The sequence below is a fragment of the Pimephales promelas genome, chromosome 7 (assembly GCF_988280905.1).
Source record: "Pimephales promelas chromosome 7, fPimPro1.hap1.1, whole genome shotgun sequence".
Lineage (NCBI taxonomy): Eukaryota > Metazoa > Chordata > Actinopteri > Cypriniformes > Leuciscidae > Pimephales > Pimephales promelas.
In genome coordinates this window covers 3,345,880-3,361,303 of record NC_142775.1, presented here as the reverse complement: position 1 = coordinate 3,361,303, position 15,424 = coordinate 3,345,880, and the positions used below count along the sequence as shown (strand labels likewise).

Below are 15,424 nucleotides of genomic sequence, written 5' to 3'. Positions count from 1 at the left end.
GATTGAGTGAGTGAGTGAGTAAGCGAGCGAGTGAGTGAGTGAGCAGGGCCGTGGAGTGAGGCAGGGCTGCAGTCTGAGCCCGACTCTATTCAACATCTATATCAATGATGTGGCATCAGCTCTGGACAGCTCCACTGTGCCCGGCCTCACTCTACACCACACACAGGCCAGGGGTCAGGGGTCAGAGGTCAGATGTCTGCTATACGCGGATGATCTGGTCCTGCTGTCCCGCACACCTGAGGGCCTTCAGCAGAGCCTGTCCCTGCTGGAACAGTACTGTCACGACTGGGCCCTGACAGTCAATCTGGACAAAACCAGAGTCATGGTGTTCCAGAAGAAGGCCAGATCTCAGGACCACAAACACCAGTTCCTGTATAAAGGCCAGGTCCTGCAGCACAGCACGAGCTATAGCTATCTAGGCATCGACATCAGCGCTTCGGGACGCTTCGGTCTGGCTGTCAAAACACTCAGTGAAAAGGCTCGGAGGGCTTTTTATGCCATTAAGTCAAGATGTGGACACTTAAAATTACCCATTAAAACCTGGATAAAATTATATAATTCGATTATAAAACCAATCCTTCTATATGGATGTGAAATTTGGGGACCACTACTAAATTTAAAAAATTGGGATAAAACATTAGTAGAAAAATTACAATTGGAAAATGCCAAAAATATTTTAGGTGTTCACCGAAACACGCCCACTGCCGCCTGCAGGGCTGAGCTAGGCCTGTACCCGCTGAACATCGAGATCCAGAAGAGATGTGTTCAGTTCTGGCATCATCTCCATCAGTCTGATCCAGAGTCAGTCCAGTATAAAGCCCTCCTCGCCACTGAAAGCTCAGCAGAAGCTCATCCTCTACACACACTCGCTCTTCAACTCGTCCATCAGACCCAACTCCCCACTGACCACAGCTACAGCCCCAAAACTATTATTAAAGAAATCCACACACACCTAAAAGACACTCATGATCAATCACTAAAAGCACATTTTGACCTTCAAAATAAACTCCAATGTTACTCGACCCTCAATAGAACCACTAAATTGGCCAGCTATCTATTTATTAAACATTTTAAAGAAAGACAAATCCTCTCCAAATACAGACTAAGCGACCATGATCTAGAGATAGAGAGAGGAAGACATAGACACACATGGACAGAGAGAGAGCAGAGGATCTGTAGACACTGTGATCTACAGCACATAGAGGATGAGGAACACTTTCTGCTCTTCTGTCCCAAATATAACAATATTAGAGAAACTTTTCTGCCCAGATTTGAATCCTTGATCCCATCATTCTCTGATCTGAGTGACACTGAGAAAATGTTCTTCTTACTCGGAGAAGATGATGATACAGCTGCACTAGCGGCTAAATATGTGTTAGCTATTCACAAGGCCAGAGACAGCTAATTGTATTTATTCATTTCTTAATATATACTGTGTTTATTTATTTACCATGCTATATATGACATGATCTGTACATATACTGTATGTTCTGTGTGTTTGTTCTATTATTTATATATAATATGTTGATGCTTTGGCAACATTGTGTTACACAGTCATGCTAATAAAGCTATATTGAATTGAAATTGAGTGATAGAGTGATTGAGTGAGTGAGTGAGTGATCGAGTGAGTGAGTGAGTGCGTGATTGAGTGAGTAAGTGAGTGAGTGAGTGAGTGATTGAGTGAGTAAGTGAGTGAGTGAGTGAGTGATTGAGTGAGTGAGTAAGTGAGTGAGTAAGTAAGTGAGTGAGTGATTGAGTAAGCGAGCGAGTGAGTGAGTGAGTGAGTGAGTTAGTGAGTGAGTGCGTGATTGAGTGAGTAAGCGAGCGAGTGAGTGAGTGATTGATTGAGTGAGTCAGTGAGTGAGTGAGTGCGTGATTGAGTGAGTGAGTGATTGAGTAAGCGAGCGAGTGAGTGAGTGATTGAGTGAGTCAGTGAGTGAGTGAGTGCGTGATTGAGTGAGTGAGTGAGTGAGTAAGCGAGCGAGTGAGTGAGTGATTGAGTGAGTCAGTGAGTGAGTGAGTGCGTGATTGAGTGAGCGAGTAAGCGAGCGAGTGAGTGAGTGAGTGATTGAGTGAGTGAGTAAGTGAGTGAGTGAGTGAGTGAGTGAGTAAGTAAGTGAGTGAGTGAGTGAGTGCGTAAGTGAGTGAGTGAGTGAGTGAGTGAGTGAGTGAGTGCGTAAGTGAGTGAGTGAGTGAGTGAATAAGCGAGTAAGTGAGTAAGTGAGTAAGTGAGTAAGTGATTGCTCACCTTGCCTGAGTCCTGGATCATCCGCACATTCTCCGCTCCAAACTTGTCTGAATAGAGTTTGAGGAGTCTTTGTGAGATCTCAGACAGCGGCGTGAATTTGGGCTCCTTATATATGTACTCTTTCCCATCTTCATCCTCGAAAAACCCCTGAAACAACAAGCGAATCCGAATCAATCAGAAAAATACGTTAAAACTCAACTTTAAGAAACCTGCTGCTCACCATCTAGACACAAAAAAGGCCAATTTCCTAATCATATTAAATACTAAATTAGTCACAGGACACAAATATTTACAACAGCACTCAGGAAATACTGGGAAAAACGGTAATGTTTAGATGATAACTCCTAATAATGACAGAGGGATTATGATGACCTCCACAGCCAGCAGGACGACACACACATACACACACACACACACACGTGAAACTCATGTCCGTTTACCTCGTTGATCTCAGAGTCATTACACAGGTACTGCTAGAGACAGAAACACCCATCAGTGACACACACACACACACACACACACACACTTCTTTCATTACGCTTCAGGGAATTCACTTTACTGTTTGCCAGTTAATCACATTTCTACTAATATTTGCTGACGAAAGACATTAGAAGAAAGCAGAAGAAAACATTTTAAAAGATAATTGTGACTTTTTATCTCACAAATCTGACTTCATAACAAGTAACTCTGAGAAATAAAGTCAGAAATGTAACAAAAAGTCACAGTTATCTTTTAAAATGTTTTATTCTGTGGTGAAAACAAGCTTCCATACATTATATTATTGTGTCAGAAGAGTAAATGATTGATTAGACATTACAAAACGTGGCTTTACATTTCAAATTTGTTTCCATATCACTCAATATAAGACTATCACTGGCCAATAAACACACACTTTCCCTGAAAAAGTACACTTTAACACACTTTTGAAAAGAGTAATTACTTATTATGGAAATAATATACTTTTTAAAAAATAAACTTGTGCAAACTGAATGTTTTTAGACACTTAATTGCAATTAAATGAACATCATAGTTCAAATATACATATTAAATGCAATTAATGAATTTGAATGTGACTTTTGACTCACTTGAGATAAACTGAAGTACATAAGTATCTTCATATATGTAATTTCATAATTACTTCTATTGTCTTTGAAATATGGATAAAGCGTTGCTGATAAACCTTTATGAAAATTTAAAATAGACTTTAATCTCATTTACATTGAATCTTGGACGTCATGCATTTAAATATATTTGAATTACAATATATGAAATGTTATAATGAGGTATTTTACATGTGCTTTAGTGTGTTAGTCAACACATCAAAATAAGTGAACTTCTTTAAAGCACGGCAAAAGATTATTAGAAACAATGACTTAAAGTAAAAAATGCCTATTTTAAGTGTGTTAAGAAACAGTCATGGAACTCTATTCTCTTTAAGTGTACTTAAATGGCCTTTTATTTCAGTGATATATTATCTGCAAGTACAGTTTTCCAAAAAAAAAATATATATATACTCTTAAGATTTGAAGTTTAATCCCATTCAAGTGCACTTCTTTTCCTCAAGTGTTATATACACATGTACTGTAAATCTGAACCAAAAAATCTTGATGTTGATCATTTTGTTAATTTTTACACCCAAGAGTCCAGGCCACACAAGCCGAGCTCAAACACACACACACACACACAGATGATCAACACGAGAGATGAGGAGTGTGAAGCGCAGGAGACTCACCTGACCGAAGAACGCCACTCTGAAGTATGTGCCCAGCAGCCGCTTGCCCGTGTGCATGACCTCTGTGACCTTACTGTAGGCCCGGTGCAGCGTGTCATACAGGTGAGACAGTTTCTGACACACACACACACACATATAGTTTACAGCTCACATTTGTTAACACTTTATTTTACAATGTCCTTGTAGTTACCATAGTAATAACTAGAGGTTCATGCAACTAACCCTAATTTAAACATTCATCGAAAAGCAGTTACTAAACAACTCATCTCAGTGTGTGTGTGCATAGATCGGTGTGTGTTACTGCTGTACCTCAAAATCTCTGCGTTTCTCATAGATGGGAATGATGAGTTTGTAGATGTCAGAGATGAGCTCGTATCTCTCGGCTTTCCACAACCCATCCGCACACGCTTCCAGAAGCTCCATCAGGACGTCCTGCGAGAAACAAGAGTCATCAGCCCTCTCTCCTGACTAACACACACTCCTCATCCGTCCTGCAGCGAGTGTTCAGGCGACGGTCAGCTCAGAGGAACCGCCGGCGTAGAGAAACACTTCAGCATCAGCTGAGATTTCTTTTTAAGATTTCTTTTTCATTTTTGTAAAAGTTTGTTTTTGTCATTGTTATTAATTACGGTTTAATATATATATATATATATATATATATATATATATATATATATATAATTTTCTATTTCTATTTAAATAATTCATATATAACTTATATTATTATTTACATACTATTTATATAATTAAATAATATTTTTTATATTATTTATATACTATATTTTTTCTGTTTTATTTTTATTGTTAGTACATCAAGTAAGGGTTATTAACCTGTTAACTGTCACCCCCCCTTTTTTGAATAGACATGAAAATGCACATTTCGAACTTAAATGGTTGTAATTCAAGAATGCTTTGGAATATAGACATATGATTGGTCTTGTTTTAAAGAAGACATTTGGCAGATTTTTGCAGAAGTGAAATGAATTAAGAAAGTGAAACAGAAAAAAAGTTATAGAAGTTTGAGTTTATGGAAATGTACAATGTAAAAATATTAATTATTCATATTTTACATAAAATATATATTTTCAAAACCTGGGCTACTCTAAAATGGCAGAAAGATCAAAGCCAAAAATCTGAACAAGTTGTGTTTCAAATTTTAGGTTGATATCTCAAAAAATGAGCTTTCAGTAAGATTTTGTTTGAGCGCAGTACCAAACTTTTTCACTAGGGCACAATCAGACTCCATTACTGCCCATATAAGGGCGCCTGCATTTCCATTCGTGTTTTGAGTGATATGAACCATTATTTTCACAATTTTCATACAATTTCTGAAGTAGAGATCCTATTCAGAAGTAGCATGGGAAGTTTGGCAGATTTCGATATGAATTGAACCTCTAAGAAACACATACAAAGAACACGCATGTAAGTCATAGCTAGCTGCCACGTCACAAATGGTGAATTTATTATTTTTTTCTTGATATTTCAAACTTTTCAGACCTTTTTTTTCCAAAATAATTGAATGGATTCTATCTTTTGAACTTTTGGCATGAAAACAGACTGAGCAATCTACCATTTTTTCATGATTTTTCATGTTTACTGCTATTTTAAAATAAAGGTCTGAACACGCCTTATGAGTATGAAAATATTCTTGTTTTATATTGATAAATTATGGCTCCTCTGTAATATATTTTGAAAATCAGTCACCAAATATGGAAACTAGAGATTGTAAGCTTTCAAATGATATATAGTTTGTCAATATTGTTTAAGGTATTTACTAAGATATTATTGTTTTAAAAATATAGTGGCAAACGTCCCACCTGTGGGACGGTGACAGTTAAGTTTAAACTAAATCTATTCAAAACATTTTGGCAAATTGAAATAAAGCTAAAATAAAATAAGATATAAATATTAACTGACAAAAAAAAAACGTATTAATGAAAATTACATATGATTCCTTGGCAATAAACTGAATAAAAGTTTAAGCACTAAAATTATTAACTAGAAAATAAAACTGAAATAAATATATTAAAATAAAACTAAATATATTAAAACTTAATAGCACATAAAAAATAAATAAAAATAAAACCGAAAAACTAAATTACTAAAAATGAAACAATAATTAACATGAAAACTGAAAATATATAAATAAAAGCTTAATCTAAAACTAAAAAAACACTGCATTAACCTTTGTGCTGCATTAAGGACCAAAAATGGCCACATATTAAACATTGCCTAAAATATTATATATTATTATTATTTTCCACTTTTACCAAGTTAAATCTTTTAACCAGCATCAGTCCTCATCATAACTACCAAAAATGTATTCAATTTCAGGATTTTAACCCTTTATTTACCAGTTTTGTTTGCGAAACCATCGATTTGTATAAGAGGAAAAAACACAAAAATTCAATTATTTTCAATAAACTAAATGCAAAGAAAAAAACTTTAGATTTGGATTATCACAGTCCCACTTTGCAAAAAATCCCACTTAGCGCGTTAGAGACCAAAAATGGCCACCTATTAAACATTGCCTATTGCCTAAAATAAGGTGCATTTCCACCCATAGGGAATAAATATGTAGTGACGTCATCACTATATAATGCAAATATAATGCTTTTGCTTCAAAATGAAAGGATGTTTGTGCAAAAATCATGTTTCATGTATTACTGACAGCCTCAGATTTAAACAACGTTTTAATGGGTTTCAATGGGCCATTTTTGGTCTTTATGGTGCTGAGTGTTACTATTTGATCTACACAGTGTGCGTTATACATATTTTGCAAAATGGGATCACATTTTTTACATGTATCCAAAAAGTCACAATTTTGCCAAATTTCATACCATTTGCATTAAAACAGCCAAAATGGTCAAAGAAATTAAACTGCAAAAGACCAAAAATGTCCCTAATGCAGCATAAGGGTTAAGTTAAACTAAAAAATAAAAAGAAAGAAAAGTTGCTTTGCCAACTGGTTCAAATAAAATAAGTTCAAGTTTTTACTGTTTATAAAGGTTTATTTCTGGTTTTGGTGTGTGTTGACTATAATATCCCGCTTCAGACTGCGATGTGAATGGTGTTTTATCGCTCAGTCAAAGTGCAGGACTGATGGTTGAGTGTGATTAATGTGGAGATAACTGATAATCACCATCACACACACACACAGATATTCCTTTATTGCTTCCCTCTTTTACGGCACTAATATTAAACTAAACCTTCACAGACACTATAACACTGGATCCTGACCTGGTGCGACGTGACAAACAATGTGGGATTATTATATTGATCACTGCCTCCAGTGAAATCTCGTTGGACCTCGTAATTAAATATTAAACATGTTCTGATTGGCTGTGAGTGTGTAGCAGTTTTGCATTCACTGTGGACAATTGTTTATCAAAGTCAAGCTCTTTATGAACTCAATATCACTTCATTTGTCACACTGTTGCTGCTTGAGCAAATGACTTTACTGAAGGGTTTACAGTATTTTTTATTTTTATTGAACTTGCTTTTCCGTCATCCTGTTTCTGATAGCAGCTAAAAGCAGCTTTTCTCTGTGATGTGAACGAATGGCCTGTTGGGTGTCGGACAGATATTCACCTCATTAAAGTGAACGTCCTGCATCCCCACGTCCTCCATCATGGACGCTTCTTCATCAATGTTAGGTGTGACCACTCTGAACGCTGAACAGCCCTGTTTAAACATGCCTGCACACACACACACACACACACACACACACACATCACTTCAAAATGACAGTTGCATGATAACGTCAGATAGAAAAGGTGAAAGATTGTTTGGATTGAGTTTTCCGAAGTTCAGCAAAACGTGAGTAATACACCGAGTGATGACTCATTATGAGCAGAGGCTTTATCAGACGAGAGAGATACGGTGACAAGAAAGTGAGAAAGGAAATCAGTCTGGTGTGGAAACCTTACACATACTAATCATGATGAGGAATTACCTACGCTATCTCACGACCAATTCGTACCAATTTGTACGATTTGTCTAAATCCACGTGACGGTTATGTTTAGGGGCGGGGTCAGGGGTAGGTCATTCGTACGAATTCATACGAATTGGCTAATTCGTAAAATATGTACGATTTAGCAAAATGAGTGAGGTCGTACGAATTAGCCACCTCTAGTGTTGTTTTTGGCGGCCTGTTTTAATTTTAGTTTTAGTCTAGTCTTTCTGTCAAGCTGACATTTTAGTTTTTGTTAGTTTTAGTCATGTTCATAGTCTTTTTAGTCTAGTCTAGTTTTAGTCGACGAAAACTGATGACATTTTAGTCTAGTTTTAGTCGACGAAAACCGATGACATTTTAGTCTAGCTTTAGTCAACGAAAACCGATGACATTTTAGTCTAGTTTTAGTCGACGAAACACATAGTCTAGTTTTAGTCAATGAAAATTGTATTTTAGTCTCTTTTTAGTAGGCAATTCTATTTAACCCAGTCAATATATAAGAAGCCTATACCTAGTAGCTAGCCTATAGACGAAACCAATTTTTTTCTTTTAGCCAAACACATTTCAAACAATCTTATCTTATTACAGTTATCTTCTTATATTATTGTTACCTTATAGACTCAAGAATGCATCTAGGAAGACGCTCTGAATTGAATTTACAGCATATTTATTTTACCAACCAAACATGTTAGTAGCCTATACACATGATGAAATTAAAGTTTTTCCAAATGTCATTTTTTCTTTTTCTCCCAAAGACGAATCCCTTTCTCTGTAACAGACTTAACTTTGTTTGTTGTCATTTATGCTAAAGCCTGTTTCACACATACCCATTTGCAGTGCGTATTTTTCCCGCACCCATGTTACAGTTATGATTAGCGCTCATACCGCGCGCTCTGGGAGCGGTGCGTGCATAACAGCAGAGCAGAGATCTACACACTACCTCAACAACGCGACAAAATTGATGTAGGCTAATTTAAAATACTGATTTGAAATAAAAAAATAGAGGATAAATGTTGTGATTGTGATACAGCCGTAGATCAGTTGCGCACTGCAAACGCAGCACATGTGAAAGCAATAACGCGCGCTGCTCCTGCATACTGCAACACGCACCGCATACACGCTACACACGGAGTGTGTGTGAAACAGCTGTAACTCACGCAACTGCTTCTTCTAAATAATGCCGCGAGTGGGGCTTGAGGATCTGAAGTCGCATGCGTTTGCACAGTGCGATCTAAAATGCAGCCCCTGAAGTGACACAGGAAACAGAAATGCTGCATACTAATAATGTAAGTAGGCTAAGCGAGACGAGATAACGTTAACATTTCGTCTCGTCTCGTTTTGGTCAACGAAAATGAAGAGACATTTTAGCATAGTTTTTATTTTTGTAAACCACATTTAGTCTCGTTTTTATTCGTCAACGATATTGCATTATACATTTAGTTATAGTCATCGTCACACGACCAGCATTTACGTTGCGTCTCGTCTCGTTTTCGTCACGTGATAAAGGTTCGTTGACGATGATATTTAGTCATAATTTTCGTTGACGAAAGCAACACTAGCCACCTCGTAAAATTCGTACGAATTCCTCTCCCGTGGCATCGTGGGATAGTAAAGTGTCCATTGTATGCGCACTTCAGAATCTCGCCGGAAGTAGAAGGTCACATGGGTACTTTTCGCCAACTGATTTTCCAATTCTATGATTTCGGACATACTACTCTGCTGTTTTTTTTTTTGCATAGCATTCGATTTCGGACACAGCTACAGTCTCTTACAAAGCGATTTATCCTAATGGAAACACTGACCCAGACCTGCCTAAAACCCTCGATCCCCTGCAAACGTCCACATCACAATGTGAAATATTTAGCATAATGCTGGTCAACGAGAGAAGACGAGGCTTTAGTGATGTGTAATGCAGTCACTGTGTGTTTGCACGCGGAAGCAAAACCCTTTAGATTGGCCTTCTGAAAGCGGATGAAATCAGTGGTTTAGATTCACTGTTCTTAAAGGGATAGTTCACCCCAAAATTAACATTCTGTCAGTAATGAGTCTCCCTCATGTTGTTCAACCCCATAAGAGCTTCGTTCATCTTCAGGACACAAATTAAAGATATTTTTGATGAAATCTGAGCTCTGGATCACTCCTGCATAGGCTTTCAAAGGGATTGAAACTGGCTGGCCCAGAAAAGTCATTGAAGACGTCATTAAAATAGTCCGAGCGACTACAGTGGCTCAATCTTAACTTTATCAAGCGACGAGAACACTTTTTGAGCATAAATAACAACTTTATTCAACGATTAATTTCCTTCTCTGTGGGCCTCGAGTGAGTTCATGTACTGTGTTGTACGTCACACGTAGACTCACTATTGGCCAACGCTGGTCATGTGTGTGATGCGTAGGGTTGGGTATCGTTTGAATTTGAACGATTCTGATTCCGATTCCGATTCCTTGTTTCGATTCCGGTTCCTAACGATTCTTGATTCCGATTCTTTTAAGAGGCAGGGTCAAAAAAGTTTAGCTAACCTTGCTAACCAACGGTCTTTCTGAAGGAAATACTCCTGTCACAAATACTCCTTCTGTCACAAATTTTGCATTTTGCCGAGATTTCGTTATTTTTAGAAAAGTGAAGCCACACTTTGGATCGCCGATGTAAGGTACTCATGTTCGACTCGCGTGATCATGCCAACACTTCCGGTAGACGCTTCTTCGTTGGTGTTGTTCAGCGGTTTCTTCTTCCGCTCGGCGGACTGTGAATATCGAAACTAGGAATCGAAATTTTAACTTTTGAACGATTCCGGGAAAAACGAAAAGTTAGTCTCGGTTCCAATCGATACCCAACCCTAGTGATGCGTGTGACGGACAACAACCCAGAAGCGCTGCGCTGTTACACTACGAGAAATCTCGAGGCCCACACAGAAGAACATGAATAGTTGAATAAAGTCGTTATTTTTGTTTGTTTTTGTGCATTGCGATTTCCTGTGATTCCTATTTGCAGCATCATTACTCCAGTATTCAGTGTCACATGATCATCCTTTTAACATCTTCATGGGAAAATGACTGAGCTGGTCATGTGTGTGTATCGGTGTGTGTGTGTGTCTAACCTTTCCTCCTCAGGTACTCGGCCACCAGCGCTGCAACGTGCACATAACACATGGCTGCCTGCAGAGACCAAACCACACAACATGAGCTCCAGCGTATGTCACACACATGCATGAAGATGTGTGTGTGTGTGTGTGTGTACCTCAGACAGGTCCCCGTTCTTCACATGTATACGAGCCATGCTGTCCAGCCAGGTCTTGCGGAGCTCAGGCGTGCTGGCGTAAGACTTGGCCAGGCTGTACTGCAGGTCCACCAGCATCTCCGGGTCCCTCTCGTGCTCCTTCATCTGAGCCGTGGCCATCAGAACCGTCCGGATCTTCTTCGTCAGGTCTTTCACGTCTGACGGGAACGCTGTGCTCTGCGGGAGACGGGTGATGACTGTGTGTTAACGTCTAACTTTCAGAGGTTGAGTCTGTGTTTAACTTAAAGAGGACCTATTAAAGGTACAATATGTAAGTTTCCGCCACCAGAGGTCGCATTTTCAAAACTATAACAAAGGCGAAGCTTGATGATGTAATGAAGGAGAGTGGAACGATGGGAGATTCACCATCCGGAGATATAGGCTATGGAAATCACATGAGGTAATACATGAGTTTTTGTATCATCTGTAGGTTTGATGTCATCGTAATGAATTTAACACTGAAATGTAATGCTATATTCGCCTTTGTTTGTTACTGATATGTGATGTCATTGATAGGCGACAATGACAAGGGACGAGCCATTATTTACAACTGGAAATTCTTATGGATTTATTTAAATTTTGGGATACTGTAAGTACACAACTGCATGATATATACCAAACTGTGCAAGTGGTTTTTGAGCATTTTATTACAAAAATCTTACATATTGTACCTTTAAGTCTTGATGTGTTTCAGGCTCTACTAGAACAGGTTTTCCTGCTTGAATGTTGATTATTTTCCATTGTGGCGGCTCCTCTCTTCCCAGTCTGTCAGTAACGCTCTGTTTACTTCCTGTGTCTATGAAGCCCCTCCTTCTGACAGCACACTGTGCTCTGATAGGTCGACTGGAGCAGTGCGTGTTTGGGAAATGTCCCGCCCCTTAACCCAACACACTACTGACTAACTCAACCAGGCCCCGCCCCTTTATTCTGCGTATTAATTATTTAAATGAGGATATGGAGAATAACTCCTGCTGTGGACTTTTCACAAAAAAAAAAAAAAAAAATCAACATTCTTTTGGATGCCACTTTCTATAGCCATAAACGACATCACTTCCTCCATAATCGGCTCTGTGACTAATCTTTTCTCCAGGAGCGAGTGTTTTTGCATGATTGTATTGGAAAGGAACTAACTTTGATGGTTTTGTCGCTGTTGGCACAGTTGTTGATGACGGACAGGGACTGCTGGAACCGTGTCCCTCCTATTCCGATGACATCAGCGATCAGCTGACTGACGCCGATCACCACCTGAGGAATCACAGATATCACTGATGACATCATCACATGCTGCTGCCATCTACTCTTAAAGACCGGATGAAATAATCGCGATTCTATCAAGCGATTTGCATCGATTCACAAATTTCGAAAAATCAATTTTCTAAAGTGTTACACTTCTTCAATTTCGCAGTGCTACTCACAGTTACTTAAAGTTATTGACGTCAATCACAATAAGCCGCGAACAAGGACTCGAAAAATGCACATTGTGTGGACTGTTATGTCCTACGCCAACGAACACAAATAGGGGCAAATCGGATGTGTAACAGTATATTAGATCTGTGCATTCATTCTTAAAGGGACAGCAGCCTCATAAACTGCTGGCATCCGTTTCATTAATGTTAATGAAAATAAATAAACACTCACTGCTTTTGAATCACTTTTTTATTTTCAATACGAGTCAAAATAAATTGAATTCATACAGTGAAGACTATACAGTGTTTTATATTTACATTTGATTACTCAATTTCGGTAGTATTGATTACTACATGTTAAATAAACCTATGCTACAGCATCTATCGTATTCGTCCTATTGTTTGTAATTTGCTTCTTTGTTTCTGTTTTTAATATCAAAAATAAAATAAAATTGCCTACCCCGCTTTAACACTGTGTAATGATTGTAATCAGCTTAAAGGGCATTTGTTTTAAAAAATTGGGTTGACTAAAATGGGAAGAAAAACGAATCATTTTCAAAGTTCACATTTAATTCAGTGGGATTTTTTCCCCCTCTAGACCAATTAAACTGTCTATCGCAGTCAAATAAGAAAAATAACACAAAACCGTAAACTACAATCAAATCGATGCACATATTGAATCGAAATTTGATTTAAAATCGAGAATCGTTTTTTTTTTTATCGAATCGTGACCTCAAGAATCGATTTGAATCAAACCGTGAGAAACCTGTGACGTCAGGGTCACATGTCACTGCACCTGCAGGTGTGTGCGGACGAAGGACTTGCGTCCAGTGTAGTCGAAGTTGCTCTTCATGAGGAAGTAGAGCAGGTGAGCCGCGTCGCTGCGGATGGAGCTCAGTTTGGAGTTACAGCACTTCAGGATCTCATAGCAGAAGGACGCGCACATATCCGCTCGGCCCTCGAAGAACGTGCATGGAAACTGGACACATTAAAACAGCAGCGTGAACATCCTTCAAATCAACTTATTGGATTATATTATTATGTCATACAGGTTTGAAAGGAAATAATTTTTTTAAGGGGCCATGAACTGAGAATTACAATTTTCCTTGATCTTTTGACAGTTAAGAGGTTGTTATACTATAAAAATATCCTGTTTAAAAACTCAAAACATCCTTCTTAGCTTTTATTGAAAACAACGGCAGAAAACGGCAGGATCTCAAAAGGAGAGTTGTGACAACACAGAGCAGCAAAAGACTATCAACGCCAACATCATTGGCTCCGCCCACTGGAGCGTTAGTGAACAGTGACATGAGAACACGTGTAATTATTCAAGTTCAGACCGACCATCTTTCTCTCAAAATCGTTCAATACTGTTTATGCATCAGTAAATCAAGCCAGTGACTAAACTATCTCGTAGTAGGATGAAAATAATCGTATTTAAATATACAAAAAGCGATCAAAGAATTCGCCCGAGCTGTCAATCACACAGCGCGAGTTTATCTGGACACTTTCAAAACTCGCTATGTGATGACATTCGTGAGAGTGCAGAAATTGCGTTGCAATGATGAGATCACTTTATTCACGCGATCAACAGCGGTAATAGTAAAAACATGGTAAAATAGTAAAAGATTTCGAGAGATTTACACATGCAATGCTAGCTATTTCATATGCAAATATGTCAGCCAATCACAGCAGTGGGCGTTTACACTGAAGTCTCACAGGAGCCAATCACAGCAGTGGGCGTTTACACTGAAGTCTCACAGGAGCCAATCACAGCAGTGGGCGTTTCAAATCACAGGCTAAAATCAGGCTATGAAAAATGCCTTAAAATTAAAAAAATTTTAAAACTCATACTACATTATAAGGGCACCCCAGGAAACAATATAAAATAATAAAACGTTCCAGCTCATGACCCCTTTAATGAATGATCCCTCCAGTAGCCAGTGGTCCACGGCCTTATTCACCTCAGCGCGTCACACTCACCTTGTAGATGAAGGTGCGGAGGGAAGTGAAGACCTGTTTGAGGGCCGTCTCTGATTGGTTGATTTGTAAGAAGCAGAGATGAACCTGGAACACTTTCTTCATGAGGGGATTGTGGCCGTGATCCAAACTCAGCTGAGTCTGCACACACACACACACAGATATCATAAGCAGCACTCGTGAAGGCAGGTGATGGTGGTGATGATGATGATGATGATGTCTGACCTTAAACCCCGTGATGAAGATGCTCAATGTGTCCAGAACTGTCAGACAAACTTCTGTAGCAATGTTTCCTTCCAACAGAGACTGATTCAACACATCAGCGTCTGAATGACTGTAGGCTACACACACACACACACGTAGAAAGTTCTTGCTATTCGCTATAACATCCATAACAGCTGATCTGAGAGTAATGATAATTATATTTAAAAATAAAATGCATATGAATATCAGTAGTCCCTCTATATCTGTCGACTAAATGTCGACTTACATGCTCAGTTTTATGATCAAACTCTGTAGTTTTAACACATATAATGCAACGATGATTGAGGGATGAGCAAATAAACCTTCCTCAAAATCCCGATGATCATATTTGACACATGATTTTTCTAATAAATGATGATGGATGATCAAGTAAAGCTGTTTTGTGTGTGTGTGTGTGTGTGTGTCTCACTGTGGCTGTAGCTGTAGGAGTTGTCCAGGCTGTTGAGCTGCTGGAGTCTCATGTGTAAAGCTGCTGTTCTGCTGCGGGACACGGGGAGAGTCTGAGAGCGACGCTCGTGAACCACCGGCCCGGATCCCTCCAGAGTCCTGATCAAACATCAAA

At 38.7% G+C, this 15,424-nt stretch overlaps 1 protein-coding gene across 4 annotated transcripts in view; it reads right to left on the bottom strand.

Annotated features, from left to right (window-relative positions):
* LOC120492601 (dedicator of cytokinesis protein 9) overlaps window positions 1-15,424 on the bottom strand; it is a 120,754-nt gene that overhangs the window by 5,113 nt on the left and 100,217 nt on the right. For all 4 annotated transcript variants that reach the window (XM_039690748.2, XM_039690749.2, XM_089132949.1 and 1 more), the window contains 11 exons: window positions 15,272-15,408; window positions 14,824-14,939; window positions 14,602-14,739; window positions 13,415-13,597; window positions 12,344-12,457; window positions 11,174-11,389; window positions 11,034-11,091; window positions 7,572-7,678; window positions 4,290-4,412; window positions 3,981-4,094; window positions 2,249-2,395 (listed from right to left, as the gene is read on the bottom strand). In XM_039690748.2, coding sequence (XP_039546682.2) covers window positions 2,249-2,395; window positions 3,981-4,094; window positions 4,290-4,412; window positions 7,572-7,678; window positions 11,034-11,091; window positions 11,174-11,389; window positions 12,344-12,457; window positions 13,415-13,597; window positions 14,602-14,739; window positions 14,824-14,939; window positions 15,272-15,408 — 1,453 coding nt within the window. The remainder of the gene's footprint in view (window positions 1-2,248; window positions 2,396-3,980; window positions 4,095-4,289; window positions 4,413-7,571; window positions 7,679-11,033; window positions 11,092-11,173; window positions 11,390-12,343; window positions 12,458-13,414; window positions 13,598-14,601; window positions 14,740-14,823; window positions 14,940-15,271; window positions 15,409-15,424) is intronic.